Source organism: Watersipora subatra, chromosome 7 (genome assembly GCF_963576615.1).
Source record: "Watersipora subatra chromosome 7, tzWatSuba1.1, whole genome shotgun sequence".
Classification (NCBI taxonomy): Eukaryota; Metazoa; Bryozoa; class Gymnolaemata; order Cheilostomatida; family Watersiporidae; genus Watersipora; species Watersipora subatra.
Genome location: NC_088714.1, coordinates 6,056,944 through 6,076,987, shown reverse-complemented (window position 1 = coordinate 6,076,987; position 20,044 = coordinate 6,056,944). Strand labels below are relative to the sequence as shown.

The following is a 20,044-nucleotide window of genomic DNA, read 5'->3' as shown; positions in this document are numbered from 1 at the left end:
TTCTTTCGCAAATGCATCGAGATGGATTAACATTCAAATCGAATTTAAGAATTTCACCGACTTGACGCTTTACATCATATAGAATTTTTTACGTAGTAGGAAGCAGAAACTTCACATAAGTTTAGTACGTTATCTGGAATTTATGTTGTAGGAGTTATACATTATAGGAGCGTCTACTGTATATCAAGAAGCGTGTTGCACATGTATCCTTGTATACATTGATAGGTGCTAAACATCAGCCTGTACAGTCACCTACCCTAGGATACTTTTATTTCGCTAGTATTTAGTTTCGTGAGTAGCACACAGAGTAAAATTTCGCTGCAACTTAATTTCGCGGCTCTGATAAGTGCGAAAATATAGTGATGTGAAAATAAATGCAGTGGAAAAAACAGATTACATTCCTCAGGTCCAGTTTGCTAATAAGAAAAAAAATTCAATTTGGGATTAGTTCGTATTTGTAAACCGCAAGTTGAAATGTGTGGGTGAAATCGATAATTCAATTTGATCACTTGCTGTCATTTGTTTCTTATACTATCAACGACGTCTAGGTCCCTCCCACCCACCGTGACTTGCACAATCTAATCCCAAGAAGAAGAAAATAGGTAGGTAACAACCAACTTCACAACCAAAACTTTATAACCCTTACGCTGCCATAAACGCATAAATGCGTTATCTAGGGGCCACTGCCATAAACGCATTTTTGGACTTTCTCAGCGTGGTAACCTGATTTTATTATTCGTTGACCACATAACCCACGGTCTTTAAGAGTTTTATGAAATTGACTGTTTGTATTGTCCGAAGATTTCTCTATAAAATCAGCCTAAAACAACGAAGCAATTTCAAACTTTTCTTTGAGAATTTCTAATCTAAAAACGAACATTTTTCTGTGAGTTCATTAACTACCCGCGAGTCATAAAACAGGTAATTAGCTGTTGATGACATTATAGCTAATCAATATTTAGATTTTCGTGATTATACAGATAATTAAAGTAGCAGCACTGTCTTTAATGTGTCTGTTCACAACCAAAACTGTATAATGTGGTTGGACCTGGTGAGGGTTGATATTTTTTTGGTTGGCAATAAAATTCATCGTTACAATAATTATTCTTCAATTTTATGACTTCACCTACCAGACTTTCATCCTCATCAGTTACAAATTCGGTGACTAAACTGATATCATCTTAATTTGCTTTTCCATGCTGCTCAGTCGGTGTATTAGCTATAATGAGTTTACCAGAAATTTCCCATTGAGCCCAACCACAGACGAAAATTGCCTGCATTTCTAATATGAAGATTTTATTGTGGATATCAATGAACAAAGCTATTTAATTTCGCGTTTTTGCTCGTTCGTTATGATAGTTTAGTTTCGCACATGAAATTTTCGCGAGAGGATGACACCGCGAAAATGCGAAAGTTAGATGACGCGAATACATAAGTGTCCTAGGGTAATCACCGTATTTTCGTGCTTCGAATGGGTTTGGAGTTGCTTTCACTCTACATCATGGAAATGGTAAAATCTGAACGCGTTTGACACCATTCCGCTTTGTGTGAAGGCATTCGCCGTGAATCTTGGAAAGATCTGTAGGCGATAGTGCGGCTCCATATCGTTGGAATAGTAGGGTAGGAATTCGTCGGCGGTGAGCAACTCCTAACCTATTTGAAGCTTAGAAACACAGCGCATTACTCAAGTGATGCCAGTCGCAACAAAAAAAAACATCCAAATAAGCATTAGGCATTGGTGATAGTTGTTTACCCTTTACGTTTTCTCCATATTCAATGATTGATCCCTGCAGAAATTAAAGCACTAAGACTTACATTGTATTCCCAAAGTTTCTAAAATTTTACCTCTCAATGATCACAGTTTCCACATCATTTTGCCGATGTATTTGGTTGTTACTGGTCTGGATTAGATTGAAATCTTATAATTTTATCGATCTTCGGTGTTACCATATACAGACGATGAGAACGCCTTACAAGCCAAATACCGAGATTGACATTTGTGCTCATTTAACATGCGATGATATATATGCTGCTATATCACCAGTGCTGCCGTGGTGTGTCAGTGAAGATATATGCTGCTATATCACCAGTGCTGCCATGGTGTGTCAACAAAGATATATGTTGCTATATCACCAGTGCTGCCATGGTGTGTCAGAGAAGATATATATGTTGCTATATCATCAGTGCTGCCATGGTGTGTCAGGGAAGATATATGCTGCCATATCACCAGTGCTGACATGGTGTGTCAGGGAAGATATATGCTGCCATATCACCAGTGCTGACATGGTGTGTCAGGGAAGATATATGCTGCCAAATCACCAGTGCTGACATGGTGTGTCAATAAAGATATATGTTGCTATATCACCTGTGCTGCCATGGCGAGCTGGCGAAGACATACGGTCAGTTGGGTCCAGAAATCAATATGCATATAGAACTATAATTAATTACGAGGCTAGATACACTAAGGGATACGATTCTCATTGCTTACAAATACCACGCAAGAACTATAAGACCGGTCAACCGGTTACTGACTTGCGGAGTATGCTCTCACACTTTAGCTTTCCACCCTTTGAAATATCAATGCGTCGTGGGAGACTGTCCGCGTAGCATAACTTCCGGCTGTGTTACCATCTAAACTTGAGGAAAGGAAGTTTGTAAAAGCGTTTCTGTGGACACCGCCGGACGGTTTCATGAACGACGGATGGGTTGTGGTAGACTCCAGTTACAGAAGCCGTCTGTTATCCGCCTGTCTATTATGGTAAATAGACTTATGATAGTTTTTAGATAGGTTCAATGCTGGGCTAGCTTTGACTCAGGTTTGTGTGAATTATTACCTTCTGATGCAAGCTTTGGTCTTTAAAGCTACAAAACTGTATCTCACTTTTTCTTAGATGTACTAATCCTCAGCACTGGCTGTTTCCTGCTGAAGTTACTTGTCAGCATTCACTAAGGTTTGTGGTTATACATTATGGGGAGCTTTAAAAGTCAATGAGGAATCTCTTTAGGGTCGCCTGTATAGCAGGATAGGTAAAGTGCAAGCTGAGAAGGACGCACATCACCTTCACACCCCGTTCACGCTTTCATAGCAGTTTTATCAACACCTGTAGGCCTATGCTTTAGTTCGTGATTACAATTGAAAGACAGAATTTATTTTCTCTAGATAAATAATAAAAATGGCATTAATTTTTTTGCGATCTAAAACAAGCCAAAATGTAGTAGACATACGATGCCCACCTTATGCAGTAAGAGTAGCTGTATGTCATTCGTATGGCTTGTTTTCATTCTATCTTGGCTATTGGTGATCCTGGTTAGTAGCTCAATCAGAGGTTCGCTAGTTGGTGTCTCCCGGTTAGTAGCTCAATCAGAGGTTCGCTAGTTGGTGTCTCCTGGTCATTTGGAATGATTATAATCTGAAGGAATATTCACAAAAAACAGTTATGAAATTTTCTGAGTATTATTTGTTAGACATCTGAGTAGTTGTTAGTGCGGTATACTTTGCCCAGTAGTTGAGCTGTTGTTAGCAGTTCATAGGAGAATGTCTTGATGAGATTTCTTATTTCTTGGAAAACCAAAGAGCAGATTTAATTTGATAGTTATATTATATATATCCAACTCCATTTATGTAATAAGTGATATTTATGGAAGCTTAGAGTTCAACTACGGCCATTAATTAGCTCAGTCCGCACTCTAATGAAAATATCAACATGGCCTCTCAGGCATGTGCACTCTATTTACTCCATACTGCTAATGGATTTACCATCTTTTAATCGCTCTCAGGCAGGAATGTGTCAGCGCTCGCAACTTTCCAGCATTCGCATTTTACGTAGTTCAGTTAAGCCTAGTTTCCATATGACAGCGCAAGGCGCACAACTTCTTGCGTCGGCCAGCTGCGATGGGGAAACGTCAATGCACGACATTCGCGCGACGTGTGTACACTGTCCACACTGTCCCACCCTGTCCAATGCAAGCATGGCGCCTACGCGCGCTATGGAAACACTACGTCGCAGCCCAAAAAATGCATTGAGCATGATCACTGGGCCGCTCGCGATCGTTGTGCTATCATATGGAAACCAGGCTTTAGTCAATACTTAACAATCCTTCTTTTGCTCTCAGCGCTATGCGTTTAAAGTTTGATTTGCAACAAAATTCACATTACAGATATTTGGTATCAAAAGATTCACCATGTCTTACTCTGTTGTGTTGTAGGTGCCAAATATGTGGAAATGTGATTACAAGCTTTTGAAAGCTCAAAAACGCAAAGCCGCCGTAGATTGGAATCTCTTTATTTCTCTGATGTAGTCATGACAGTTTGGTTATTGTCTTGTCACGTATGTTCTCACGTGAATTGAAAGGCCAATAAAAAGCTCAATATCAAACTTACTGTAGCACTAGTTTATGACAAACACTTCGGGTTTTACCGAAGACCCCGGATCAAATATAGATGCTCGCTACTTTACAGTTTTGTTTCGGCTTGAACTAATCGTCAAGTCGTAATCTGATCATGTGAACCAATACTTTGCAAATAATTTTTGCAGCACTTTTCGATTATCACAGGTGACCAACAGGCTCGTCTTGATTATCAGACAATGATATGTACTCCTTCGAGCTAAGGTTAAAAAATTAAATGAATTTTTACGGTAAGTTATAAGATATCACTGCTAAAAGTGACAGCATTACAATGACGATAAAAGAGACGCGTAAGAACAATAGACATGGTTTTATTGAATGCGTGAAGTATATTTGTGAAAATATTTCGACGAATAAGGTTGCGTGAAAGTGTAAACAGAAACCATCTCCCACGACTACATCACATTTGAGCCGTTTTGGAAAGAGAATCCAAACTACGGCGGTCTCGTGTGGCTGCGATTAACTGTTCGTTTTTGAGCTTTTAAGAGCTTGTAATCACATTTCCACATATTTTGCACCTACAACACAACAGAGTAAGACATGGTGAATCTTATGATAACAATTAACTGTAATGGGAATTTTGTTGCAAGTCAATGTTTAAGGAAGTTCACATTTCAGCGATCGAGATAAAAGATATAAGCCAATTGAATTAGCGGATAACTATACTTTGAAGCTCTGTTAAATCTGTTTAAATGTTTGTTCATGTCTGTTTCGTATCAGGAAAAAAAGGAACATTTTGATTGACAGAGGCTTCACTAATCCTTACTTGATTCTAACTAGGGACTTTGTAGATATCATTTTAGAGATAAAACGCACATTTAATGTCCCCTTTTAAAGAAAGTAATTCACGTGGAATACGATGTGCCATGATGATCTTCATGAATATACTTAATTACAGTTATTCCTAAATGTACCAAAGTGGTCAATTGGGCTAGTGGTAGAGTGTTGAGTTGTCAAGCCCAAAATTGTGAGTTCGAATTCCCTTGAAGGTATCCCTTTTCCTAACCACTAAGAGTGGCTTCAATGGACTGCCCCAGCTCCTAATATAGTAGACTCATTCAAAGATATAAAAACACTGATAATATGGATATTATATACATCTCATGAATACACTGATAATATGGATATTATATACATCTCATGAATACACTGATAATATGGATATTATATACATCTCATGAATACACTGATAATATGGATATTATATACATCTCATGAATACACTGATAATATGGATATTATATACATCTCATGAATACACTAATAATATGGATATTATATACATCTCATGAATACACTGATAATATGGATATTATATACATCTCATGAATACACTGATAATATGGATATTATATACATCTCATGAATACACTGATAATATGGATATTATATACATCTCATGAATACACTGATAATATGGATATTATATACATCTCATGAATACACTGATAATATGGACATTATATACATCTCATGAATACACTTATAATATGGATATTATATACATCTTATGAATACACTGATAATCCGGATATTATATACATTTAATGAATATTTAGGTTGAGTCTTATTGAGGAGAAACAGTAATATTACAGATTTTTCATTGGTTACAGCAGCAGAGTTGATGACCTCTGGAGATATCGTAACGCGAGATATACTGCCTGATGGCTGGATAACGGAGAGGTAGAAATTAGACATCACCTTATAATCAACTGACTCATGGCTAAGCGAGTCGAATTTCACTGGCAGCTTCCAGTCCCTGAGAAACTTACAGATGGAGAGGTTCTTCACCGGGTTGATGAGGTAAATACAAATGTTTTCTGCTGCACGACAGCTATTTGTTCTACCTTTCTTTTTTGGTACTCTGTTCTGTGAACTCTATATAGATAGTTCACATCTATTCTGTTACTATAAATGCCTGCTAAATATATTGCAGATCAGCTCAGAGTGAGTTTGAGTATCTTTAGAGGTTGTTTTTTGTGTGTCATATTGAAATCTATCAATTTACACAAAAATGTCTGCCTTCATTAAAACTCGTGCACATCTTCTTGAGTGACAAAACTGTTCAGTCCTGTGTAACTGCCCTTAGTAGTGTTTCATTCATTTGCATATAGTTGGATTACATGAATGAGAGTTGTTTTAATTAAGGAGCCCTGGAAGTGTTGGTTGTTTTTTGAGTTTTTCAAACTTTGGATATCATTTTTAATTATATTAAAAGTAATCTGATATGCTAACAGCATTATTCAAAAGGTTTTAGTTAAAAAAGGTTGATGGTGACAAACTTGGCTAGCTGTTCATTTGTTAGTCTTGCCATTAGATTCACATTCACCCATCATAAAACAGTCATATCTTCATATAGAGAGCTAGTCTATTACGATATTTGTTTCATATGTCAAAACCACTCTATTTTTAAACAAATATTTTTGTAGAAATACATTGTGTTTCATATAAGTCATTTCATAGCTAAAAAAAATAACGAAAAACACTTGAGGTAATTCAGCGAGTTACTAAAAAAAGTGTGTTGTATAAATCTGTGTAAAAACCTAAATGTAAAACCTAATTTACATAAACCAAAGTAAATAAAGAGGTTTTATTATCATGTCTTTTCATAAAAGGAAGGCGACATGTTGTGTAATCTTGTTGACGCAGGAGACGGTTGGTGCTTTGGTGCAGAGGTCACTATCGAGATACAGAGTTAGTCTACCTTTAGCTTTATCCATCTTATTTTGGTTTTATTATTTCAACAAGTTCGTCCATTTTATTAGTTTCAGACTTCCTTACGGCGAATCACTTGCACTTTTCTTTTATTGTTTATTGCAAAACAGCTTTAGAGATGTTTTGAAGGATTGACCAGAATATGTTTGTTCACATTTTTTTATTTGTACTGCTTAGGAGATAAGGAAAAAAATTGCCATTTTACCATTATTGCCACTGGCACCAACTTCTTTTAAGATCCATGACTTTATAGGTTAATAAAGAACAGGTGAATTATGGAAATTAATTAAGAATTAATTACCATATTATTAATAATTAAGAACTGTGAATTATGGTACAATATTATTTGAGCAACATCATGGAACCAAACTTATGTGTGAAGTAGAGCTGCGTACATATGTACTAATTTACAAAACTGTAATGTCCTAAGGAACATCAGATCGCATTGGTTGAAAGCTGCGAAAAGTATTTGCTTAAATCTATGCCATGACTCCGTGTCAACACTCCGTATGTCGTGGTGATTGTACGGGGAGGTTTGACTGTGTTCAACATGTGAGCTGTTTGTATTGTTTCTTTTTACTATAACATTAACTGTGGCCAAAATTGAACAACTCGTATAAGAGTTAAAGTGTCAGTACATTTTTAAAGGCTGATGGCAAGATCATTCTCATCTGAAAATGTTATTTTTAATGACAAAAAACCTGTGTATAACATTTTATAAAACTTATTTTATTAGATGTTTGGGCTGTTTAAAAGAAAGTACTGGCATTTCAAATTTAATAGCCTGTTAATAGCAAGCTATCAGGGGCATTTAATAAAACTTCAATGATGAAACATGGATATTCAATTTTCAAATTGAATATTTATGTTTCAATACTAGCTAGTATTCAATGACTACTTATGACTACTTATGACTGTTCTAAATTATATTACTACAGTTGGGATAATTTTTACAGTTACATCATGATTGTACCGGTCTGTACCAATCTGACTGCACATTTTCACGTTTTCTGATACAATGTTGTTTGTAAACCTGGGAGCGCTATAAATATTAGAGTGATGGGCGTTCAAGCGAGAGCTCAACCTTCACTCTTAAACATCTATATTGCCAACTCTTCACGTATATGTTATTTTCAGTTGGCTTCAAGAGCAACTTTATGAGTATCTCTATTCTAGCGGTTCTCATAGGAAGGATTCAAACTGATCGTACAGTAGTTCTTCCAGAGACTACTAATTAAAGACCACCAGTCTCTAAGATTTGGGCATTCATGCGCCTTTTTATATCATTCAGAATCTGTTGAAACTATTTAGGTTTAACCAATTCCTTAGCCAATCATCAGCATTGGGTACTATGTATGTTTACACAGCATTCAGAAAAAAAACTGCGCAAATTCCAACCGGTCTATTTTTAAATTATTTAAGACGTCTATAGCAATGTATCTGAGGCTATATTTAAGGTTATTCCAACAATCATGAGCAAATACAAAATAAAATAGCCAATGTGGAAGAGACCGTATAAACAAGAAGTGTGACCAGTGAGGTTATTTTGGAGGAAGCTTGTCTTTTCTTCTGAGCATTTTAACTGCAATCAAGTTTTGTTGATTGTAATCTTAAAACGTCCTGTCAGTCAGATCTTCTAAAACAACCAACAAAATCTCAAATGATAGAAAAATGTCCATACTTTCTGCTAAATATCTACTAGAGCTGAATGTGATCACATCCTTAAGTGTGTCATTCTCTACATTGAGTTCCTCAACCCAGCAGCTGAGGAGGTAATAATACGCCTTTAATACCTTGTAGTCTATTGCCACCACTATAATTATACTGGGTATTAATGTTGCTGGTATTTTGGCTGGCTACATACCCTAGGACACTTATATTTCGCTAGTATTTAGTTTCGTGAGTAGCACACAGAGTAAAATTTCGCTGCAACTTAATTTCGCAGCTCTGATGAGTGCGAAAATATAGTGATGTGAAAATAAATACAGTGGAACAAACAAATTAGATTCCTCAAGTCCGGTCCTCTAGTAAAAAAAGTTTTTATATTTGCGACTAGTTTGTATTTGTAACCCGCAGGTATAAATGTATGGCAGAAATCGATAATTCAACGTGATCGCTTGCTGCCATTTGTTTCTTGGACTATCAATGACGTCTCGGTCCTTTCCGTCGTGACCGATATGGTACCAATATTAGATCTCAAGTATTTATAGCAAGCGATGGCCATGGCACGTTTTGAGTTCACAATATTTCAAATTAAAAAAAAAATCAAATACAGTACATGTCTCATAAAAAAGAAAATAGATAACAACCAACATCACAACCAGAACTGTATAACATGGTTGGACCTGGTGAGGGTTGTTATCGTTTTTGGTTGGCAGTAAAATTCATCACTACAATAAGTATTATTTAATTGTATGACTTCACCTACCAGACTTTCATCCTCATCAGTTACGAAATCGGTGACTAAACTGATATCATCATCTTCTTCGTTTGTCTTGGCTTTTCCAAAAAAACTTGTTATCTTAATTTGCTTTGCCATGCTGCTCATTCGGTGTATTAACGAATTTACTAGAAATTTCCCAATGAGCTCAATCACACACAAAATTATCTGCATTTCTAATATCACGATTTTGTTGTGGATATCAATGAACTACAGGGCCGTATTCCCTTGGACAGCTGGCCGGCTAAGACGCCCCAACTTTTAGGAATTTCATAGTCCAACGGCTATAGAAAGGTTTTTATCGCTGTAGAATATCACTTTATTCGAAGCCATAGATACAAACATCAACTTTTAGTAGTTCTTAGGCGTCATTATTATCTTCATCAGCGGCAAAATATTCTTGTTAACGACTTTTATAAAGGTTTGCAAAATATCAAGTTTTAGTAAACATCTGCTTGCCCATATCCTACTTAATGAACTTGAAATAAAATCGGCAAAAATGATCTTTGTTAAAACGCTTAAAAGAAAAAGATGTCTTCTTTCTGAGCTTTTTAACTGCATACAAGTTTTGCCTGTTTTAATTTTAAAACGTTTTGTCAGTCACATCAGCTAAAACAAAGCAAATCTCAAAAAATAGAAAAATGTTGATACTTGCCAATAAAATTTTTTAAAACTTCACGTGAGAGGCCCGGCTGAGGCCCTACATAAGAGAAACCTGTTGGGAGCTTACAACACCCCCCCCCCCCTCCTTCTCCACACCCCAGATGTTCATAACTAGTCGTCTAACATTAGCCCCCCAACTTGCAACCAGTGAATACAGGCCTGTGTAGAACATAGCTATTTAATTTCGAATTTTCGCTAGTTCGTTATGATAGTTTAGTTTCGCGCATGAATTTTTCGCGTGATGATGACTCCGCGAAAACGCGAAAGTTAGATGCCGCGAATACTTAAGTGTCCTAGGGTAGTACGACGTAATAAGCGTGTTACCCTGGCTAACTCAAATGAACCCTTCACCATGGAACTTCGAGGCTTTAATATTATATGAAATATGGAAGAAGGAAGAAGGAAATACAAGCCATTTTACACTTACATCTTTGTCACTTGACCAGACAGCGGACAACGGGTTTGGAGTGAGCCGCTGAGTGTGACGTGTTAGATGGAAATTTGTTTGGAAGGCTCCTGGAGTGAGCAAGCCATGTGCTTCCATCGCTAGTCAGCTACTACATATGAAAAAAAGAAAATTTTTGTCAAAAAGCGCATTTCATTCGTAATTAAGACAAAATGGCCAAATTTATTGGAGTCCAAAGAAAAGTGAAAATAACGACACTAGGTTGTTGTGGTAAAAACAAGCTAAGTCATATTGACCTACAATACCTAAGATTCACATCAAACGTAACTCTATGCCATTCACTCAGCTTACTTAAAATAATAATGTATGACGACTCTCAAGTTACTAATAGTGTGGCCAGGGATTTCATAGAGTTGTCCTTAATCACCACAGCTGCACACAGTTACAGCCTATATAATGGTTGATGGGCAGGTGCTTTGGATTCCAGATACCTCTTTATTATTGACTTGGGTACCTGATGAGCAATCACTTAGGCTAGCACATATTTATAAACATAGAGCTATTCTCTACACGCTGCTTTCAATGATACGCGAAAGGCATGCTAATTAACCTATCGATTAAAGGAGAATCTGGGCATGACTCCAATAAAAACATTTTTAGCACTCAGTTATCTCAGCCGACAAACATTAACTATTTACAACGATATCAGTCAGATTTTTAATGATGCATCAAGAAGCATTCGTTTACCAATTCAATTGCCAATGAGGCTTCTATGACTTCGGTATCCATATTCCCTAATCATTTCAAAACTACTGTAATTCTACGATTATGAGCAGGTGCGCAATTGGAATTTGAATGCCATATAGATACCCCTATATGCATCCCTTTAGTCGCAAAAAGTTTTAAAGCGCACACCGATGAAATTCTTAGTGAAGTATGGATATCGCCTGTGACTGCACTTAACGACGCTACTAAACGATATGTTGCGCTGAGAAATAGATTGACCAATGACAATCGGCTTAGTCGTGTGAAGGCCACGACATCCTTGTGGATTTTCCACTTTTGTTATTGTCGTATCATGAGCATATTAATTATTTATTATTGCTAGCTCGGATAGTAATAGCTCTTCAGCAGCCTTTTCTCTTGCTGCATTCTTGATCAAAAAGGAAAACCATGAGAAGGGAGTGAGTAACAGCATCGCTTGTTTAGAAGATTTAGGTTTCTAGATTATATGCTCTTTGTATGCTCGTGTCTCGAGTTCCTTTAGCACATGTTCTGTTCTACATTAGCGTTTACTAGCATGTAAGAATAATCTTCCTGTTGTTTACAGCAACAGATCATTAGGAGAATATATCGGAAAACGAGGTGCTGATGTTTTAAAATGAGGTGCGATTTGTTAAACGGATGAAAATAGCAATAATCAGCCACTGTCCACGAATAAAACATTTTCAGTTTTCTAAAAGATTGAGCTTGCTATGATGTAAAGTTGCAATATCTGTCAGGTGGTTCATTGGACTTCACTAGTTCTTTTTTAATAGAGCCCATTGCATCTGAGTCTGTTTATGATGCACATCCAAGTAATAACTACTGTGGATGGGATGGATAAAAGACTTACCCTAGGACACTTATGTATTCGCCTCATCTAACTTCCGAGTTTTCGCGGAGTCATCCTCTTGCGAAAATTTCTTGAGCGAAATTAAACTATCATAACGAACAAGCGAAAACGCGAAATTAAATAGCTTTGTTTATTGATAGTTCAAGAAACAAATGGCAGCAAGCGATCAAATTGCATCATCAATATCGCCCACACAATTCTACCTGCGGTTTACAATTACAAACTAGTCCCAAATTGAAAAAAAATTTTCTTACCAGTGAACTGGACCTGAGGAATCCAATTATGTTTGTTCCACTGCATTTATTTTCACTTCACTATATTTTCGCACTCATCAGAGCTGCGAAATTAAGTTGCAGCGAAATTTTACTCTGTATGCTAATCACGAAACTAAATACTAGCGAAATATAAGTGTCTTAGGGTACTATATTGTATGCTTCTATTGTTCTCTTTTACTTTTTTAGTTTTGTTGATCAAAGCCATTTTCACAAGGCATATCCTCTTGTGCGTCCATTCATTTTTCATATCTATTACTTTGTAAATAGATGCTGATTTTTTATAGCAACCATATGATCAACCTTTTTAAGCCGGCTTTCTTTCACGAGCAATATTTTTCAGTAAGGTCGATGTTTTAAATTTTATCGCAGCAAATGTATCGACCCAATATATGTTGACCTTAACTAGTGTGATTGCAGTTCACTGCTGTACTTTCACTATGTTTCCAAGATGCGCAGTGCTTCGGAGTTGCGCTATCTCCAAATCATGGAAACGGCGTCTTCGCACTGAAATCACTGCGCACTGATCAGTGCGAAGCCAGTGCAAATTCGCAGCAAGGAAACAGCGACTGCACAGTGGCTGCGCATAGCTCTCATGCCGTGGAGACGGATTCTTCGAGGGCCATAAACTAGTACAAAGGTTGTCCTGCTAATCTTGTTTTTTTACTATTCTTCCGATCTTCTTTCACCTAAATTTAATTATGGTCTGCATTCACGAGGATGATGAGGTGATTACTTTCCTGGACTTTGTTATCGATGCCAACACTTTTCGAAAAATAGGTGGCAAGTCCTAAATTAACGTTTAAATAATATATTACTTAAAAATACTTATTAAAAATATATTACTATGCAAAAAGTGTGTTAAGGTTTGTAAAACCTTGTGAATGTGTATTGTAAATAAAAGTATGACGACAGAATCATAAAAAGACCGTTTATGACGTTCGGTATCCGTGATCGATTCTATTTCTCCATCAGGCGATTCGATTTATACAATTTCTCTTCTCTGGCTAATTTGCGGTATTTGCTGAAAACCACTGCGCAGCATGGAAACGTACAATCCCCTCGACTTCGGAGGGGGCTGCTTCGCAGTTCTGCGCACCATGGAAACATAGTGATTTTACTGATCTTCTAGTGTATTAATTTCTTCCAATGATGTCATATTCTGTCTGTTGATAAGGATGGCAGCACTTTTTGCAGGATGGCAGCATTATAGAAGAGAACTGTCTGGTTAAAGTGGACAAGTATGGATTCTTTATATATTGGACCAGTGCATCACGGGTAGGTTGCCCATGGATACTGTTTCCCATTGAAAATCTTAGTATTACTATTGCTATTGACTGTCTTATATCTCTATAACCATCGGTTAGACACTGTGTGGGGAATATCCATTGAGCCCACACGGATTGAATATTAGAGGTTGTCTTACTCTGACTAAACAATTGTAGGATTCTATCAGGATTCCTGCAATAGTTTCCGTCAGGATTCTGTTTGACGGAAACTATTTTAATATATCATGTACTATTACATTTACTGGTAAAAAATAATTTTATCATTTAAATGGTGCTATTTCATTGTTTTGAGCTGAAGTAGTTCATTACAAAGAGATTGACTCTATATTTACAGTGCTGATTTTAGTTGTCATAGAAACTGACCTCTTATGTAGAACAGATATTTCCTCATTGAAAATATTGTCGTGAAAATGCCAACCAATACTATATATATCGCATATACAATATATATATATATATTATATATACTATATATACATGGTATATACTACATAATTATACCGTATATACAATATATTGTTTATATTATAGATAGTATATACAATACTATATATATAGTATTGTATATACTATATATATACAATACTATATATATAGTATTGTATACAATACTACAGATATAATACATATACATTATATAGTAGTATATATGTGCTTTGTGTAAAAACTTTTTGTGTGTTTCTATACGCTTGGCTTTAATATATTTATATAAATAATATATAAGTATATATAATGTATATAAATATATATAAACTCTTGGCGGATAGAAATACACAAAGAGCTTTTGCTCATAGCACCACAGTTTTTGGCAGATCATAGTGTTTTATTATAAATAATAATATCAGATAAATATTTCTTTAGAACTCCTTGGCATGACTAATATAGGATTTATAGAAATGTGTATAGACAGTAGCACAGATGTTCATGCATGGTGCGCCATAGAGTTAACTTCTGTCACTAATCTCCTTGTTACGTATCATACAACCACCGATGTTATACATTTAAATGAAAATAGAATTAGTTGGCTTGTTTTACCTCAAGCCGTAAAGTTGTGATGAAGGTTACATTTTGAGTTCTTTCTGACAACACCATTGAATGTCATAGCAAATCTGTAACTCGGTGTAAAGATAAAGGGAAATCGGAAAGACTGTTTCTTTGGTTGGCTCTGTAGAGAGGGGTCTGCATACCCAATATTTAATTATGGTTTATTTATTGACATCATATAATATGTTCAAGGTGTCTCTGAGGGCCAAGATTCACATAAAGGCCTAGAAAGACGGTTTACAGTTTTCACGGGCTGTGACTATGTCTGACATCATCCAAATAACGCACGGTCTCATTATGTCTTTTTGTTTGATTGTAAATCTATTTAGCTAACTGTAAAATAATTTCATTTTATTGCTGGTGCTAACTACCATGTCCTTTACCTCATATGTAAACAGGAAGTCATATTTAGATTATGCAGTCCACAAATTTTAATATGGATTTTCATTTCTATGTACTCAAATATATAGACAGACAGTTTCTTCTCAGGCATTTGACTAATGCGCGTTTGAGAATCTTCATAAGTTTCCTCTAATCCAAGTCTGTAAACGTCCACTTTACACGCTCAGCCATGTTAATTCACCCCCAACTTCCCTCGGAATTTCAGGCTTTTTAGGTTTCTGAATGACTCTTCAAGGACTTCAAAACATTTTAAAGATTTAAAGACGTAGGATGACTACAACTTAAGAGGTAACATTTGCTGGCTACTCCAATCATGCCCAGACACGCGATCTAACTGACCGTATCCTGTGGAAGAATTGTGCTGATCATTTTCAACGCTATTCTGTCACATTTCGTGACCAGAGTGCATCAACTTTCTTAGAAAAGCTCTCAGCCAATGATCAAGCGACGTCTCAGGTCGTCGACCTCCGCACTCCTTGGGCTGTAATCCCACACAGCTACTAATAACAAGTCTGATGAGTGACAGTTCAGTTCTCTTCAAGCTTAGAGTTGATTGTGAGGCTGCTGCCTTAGGCAGTTCCATCAGCGTCTGTCATTGCCCTACGTCCGGTTCTTCTGATCCTGTTTTTCAATAATACCATTTTAACTAGCTATTTGCAGGACTTGTCTCACCTTGTGTTAAGAGACCGCGTTATTGCCAGTCATGAGTTTTCCTAGGGTTCTTTGAACTTGGGCTTGTTCCATTGAATATTGTCTCTACGAGTCTATCCTTGGAGAGCTAATGATTCAGAGTGACCAACTGATCCTGTCTGGACTAGTCGGCTAAGTGACTTTCAGCATATCCCTCATATCCAGGGTTTTCTCATCTCGGGTGTTTTAATGCTACTCTTGCATGGAATACTTGAACCATCTAGATCGACTGCTCTCGAATTCCCCAAACACACGGCTTACACCACCATGCTACACATGAAGTGCTCAGATTCCTTTTGCCTTCTGACTATTATATGAGAATTATGATGGTCTCTGATTTGATCGGGTACCTAAGGGTACATGGTATTATAGTCGGGCAGGGTCGATGGTAATGGTATCTGCGAATGCGCGGTTATGCATCATTAAAATCCGTAGCATAAAATCTTTATACAGCCTTTAATTTTTTAGGCCCCACTGACCGGACACTTACCTTATAAGCGAGTTCAGTGTAAACTAAAACTGGTTTATCGGATTCATGCGCTGGTCATTGATAGAGTAATTATGATCATCCATGATGATTGTTGATCCATGTTGATCAAATACTGTTGAAGCAGCTTGTAAATAGAGCATAACTCCAATGTAGGACATAAGTATTGCTTATTGCGTAACCCATTCATTATTTTTCGAAGTTTAGTCATGCGTACTTCTCTATGGTACCTCTCTACGATACCTCTATGGTAACTATATACTTTACCTCTCTGTGGCACCTCTATAGTATGTGAAAGGAGTCTGAGTGTGCTTTAAATTTCTGGCCAACTCACGAATGAAAAAAATCTTACCTTGCAAGATCCATAACTACTGTCACTATTTGGCAGTTTTTTCGCCGATCATTCATCGATTTTGTTTGCAAAATTTCTGATTGCGGAAGGAAATAATAAAATAATATTGCCTAATCGCATTAAAAACAATTCGCGGCATCTGGACCCACACTGCATAACATTAGCAATAAGGATGGAACTAACAGCTTTCTTTAGATTTATTAGTGGCTTCTGACCTGTAAGGTCTTCCTAATGAGTCAACGATTAGCTAGTTTGGCACAACCCCTAGCGTGTCAGGCTTTCAAAAGATTCAGACGAGGTAGTTCGAAAATTGAAGAGTTTCGCTAACTATCAGCATAGCATAATATATAATTATTTTAATGGTTGGCTGGCTGTTTGTAGAGAGCTTGTACTAGACAAGCTGTAAGAGATCTAACAAAACCACTTCTCATCTGGTCATTACCTTGTTGCTGTTATTCGCTCACCACTTATGCTTGTCTCACTTCTTACAGGATGGCCAGGTGATTGACTGTTCTCAGATCAGTGATATCAGGTCATTTTCACCGTCCAAGGTAGGGCAACTCTTCCTTGATATCAATAACAACCCTACAACTGCCAGCATCTGAAATCAGAGCTGCTTTCAAATAACTTTTTATGAATCAAATCATATCCGGCGAACCACCAATCAAATCGAATCCCCCGTCTTTGTCAGCAGATTGGAATCAAATCGAATCAGCCCCATAATGAACTCAAATCCCGAACCATTTGAGAATGATTTGAAATACTCTTTCAAATTTAAATTTTATTTAATATTATTTCAATAATATAATAAATAAAAGTTTAATTTATTGTATTAATTAAATTCTATCCAATTATAATATAATAATTCATATTTATATTCATAAACATTGTCGTTGTTGTGAATATATAATGTGCCTGCGACATGGAATAGTATGGTATAGAATATTATATATTATAATATTCTATTTATTCATTCAAGTCGTGGGTACAGCACAAGTAATTCTTATTCTGACTAGTGACTGTGAGGTTAGAGTAGGATAGTCTCAACTAATTTCTAGCAATCAAATAATTGGCATCAAAGTATTCAATGCCAGCACCACAACTACATACATGCCTTTTCCACAACTTACCAGAGCTGCTCATGTTGATTTTTTTACACACACACGGCCACACGAGAACTTAGCCTTGGTATCAATGGTGCGCATTTCTTGCCAAAGTTTGGGCTAACTTCGTAAACATCGTAAAAATATTTTGATCAGTTACAAAAACAAGGCTATAAATAGCGGTGTGATTTGATATATTTTGTTAATCAAATCATCAAATCTTCAATCTTTCAGCTTGAAACTTCAAATCGATTCAAGTTATTTCCCAAACTCTTCAAATCAAATCACCATTTGTGTCAAATCAGTACAATATGATTTGTTTCAAATATTCGAATCACCATGATATGATTTGATAGCAGTTCTGTCTGAAATGTAACGCTTACTGTAAAAGATTTATCATATTCACTGGTTTGTCAACAATTACTGTTTGTGAAGTGTTGTAAATATTTAATAATAATCGTGCAAGGCACAAATTTTACGCTTTCACGTAAGCTTGAGTTTTTGGAACGTTTTGTAAAAATGTGTGCTTTGAAATCACTTTTTCACATCAAACTCAACTAGCATAGTTATTTATCAGTTATCATTTGAACCAAATGGGTGCTTTCAAGTCTTGTGTGGTGTGTAGATAACCTTGCCATTAGGAATGATATTAAACTTTCAAACCATTACACTTGCCAGTTCAATTAGGCAGTTATCCACAATAATGTTATATTTCCTGCTTTTATCATGGTTTTGCTCAAACTATTTTGCTGTTTTTGATTGCCAAAAAATTGAAATTTTACGTAGATTACAATCGATCACTATTGCACTTACATCTTTCATTATGATCTTATTTTTAGTAAGATTTCAATTCTAGAAAGTGAGGTTTTTATAAAGTTTATTACAGAAATTTCGTATACATACGTGTAGTAACTTTATGTTAGTTTTGTTTTAGACACGATACATATTTGGTATCAGAATTATGCTGGCAGTTAACTTGTAGACAATTCCCAGTCAGATACATGACCTACCCTGCTGAATAAACTGATAATTCAAGGGTGATTCTCAAAGTCACTTTCAGTTTACTCTTTTTATCATATCCTCCCATTTCATAGATTTTAATTTACGTTCCAGAGAAGCTATAGGACAAAGCATATGCATATATAAGAGTTGGTAAGGTGGATGCCTCCCAGTCTACAGCATTATTCTTTTCATTTAAATCATTTGGCTTTACCAATATTTTTCGCAACTCTCAAAGCATTATAACCTACTACCAGGGCCTGCAGTAGTTGATTATGTAACATCGCATCAGTGATATCCTAAATATTTATATCATCTATTCTATCTGTTTACTCAAGTTGCTGAACTTACAAAATTGCATGCTTCTATCTCATCTCTTACCAACAACTGTCACAGTAATTCATTTTCTGTAGCAATACATTGCGAATATAGCAGGTGCCTTCTTGTAGCAACGCATTGTGAATATAGCGGGTGCCTTGTTGTAGCAATACATTGTGAATATAACAGGTGCCTTCTTGTAGCAATACATTGTGACATGGCAGGTTTCCACCAGTAGTCACGCATCGCAGTGTATCTGTATAGTCCAGTTGCACTGCCTTATGCTATGTCAAGTTTGCCGTAGCAATGCCTTGTGGTATAGGTAGTTTATTCTCGTAAAAATACAAAACTATCAGGCAGCTTCTTTCATGTAGTAATGGATTCTGGTGCAGTAGGAGTTTATTTTTTTCTCGCATCTCAATTCGGTCCTGTTAGCTCTACTCTATAACAGTGGTATTGGATCTAGATCTCCCCTTTCTAAGCTTTGATTTCAGGAGTTATTGTGTGAGTTGCCATACAGATGCTGGAATAATGCTATAATACACTTACATTTCTCTCGTAGGCCTTTCTAAACTGGTTCTTCTCACATGACTAATTTCATCTACTCCTTCTATAGTTAGTTTGAATAGAGTTGCTAGTTTTTCTTTAACTATTTTTATTGGTTGGTTTTTTATCTTGGCTAGCCAATAGGAAATGCTGTGTAGCTATTGCTATACCAGTCCTGTGAAAATCACCTTTGCACACACTACTGGTAGAATCCTAACTTTCTGACAGTCTTTTAGCCTCAGCTGCCGAGCTCCTTAGGTTCATCAAACGCAATGCTCAGTATTTTGAACTTAGGC

At 36.4% G+C, this 20,044-nt stretch overlaps 1 protein-coding gene across 1 annotated transcript in view; it reads left to right on the top strand.

The window, feature by feature from the left end:
• LOC137400088 (1-phosphatidylinositol 4,5-bisphosphate phosphodiesterase beta-4-like) overlaps positions 1 to 20,044 on the top strand; it is an 80,677-nt gene that overhangs the window by 13,620 nt on the left and 47,013 nt on the right. Inside the window, exons 3-5 of the mRNA XM_068086396.1 lie at positions 6,021 to 6,210; positions 13,716 to 13,796; positions 17,274 to 17,333. Coding sequence (XP_067942497.1) covers positions 6,127 to 6,210; positions 13,716 to 13,796; positions 17,274 to 17,333 — 225 coding nt within the window. The 5' untranslated portion in view covers positions 6,021 to 6,126. The remainder of the gene's footprint in view (positions 1 to 6,020; positions 6,211 to 13,715; positions 13,797 to 17,273; positions 17,334 to 20,044) is intronic.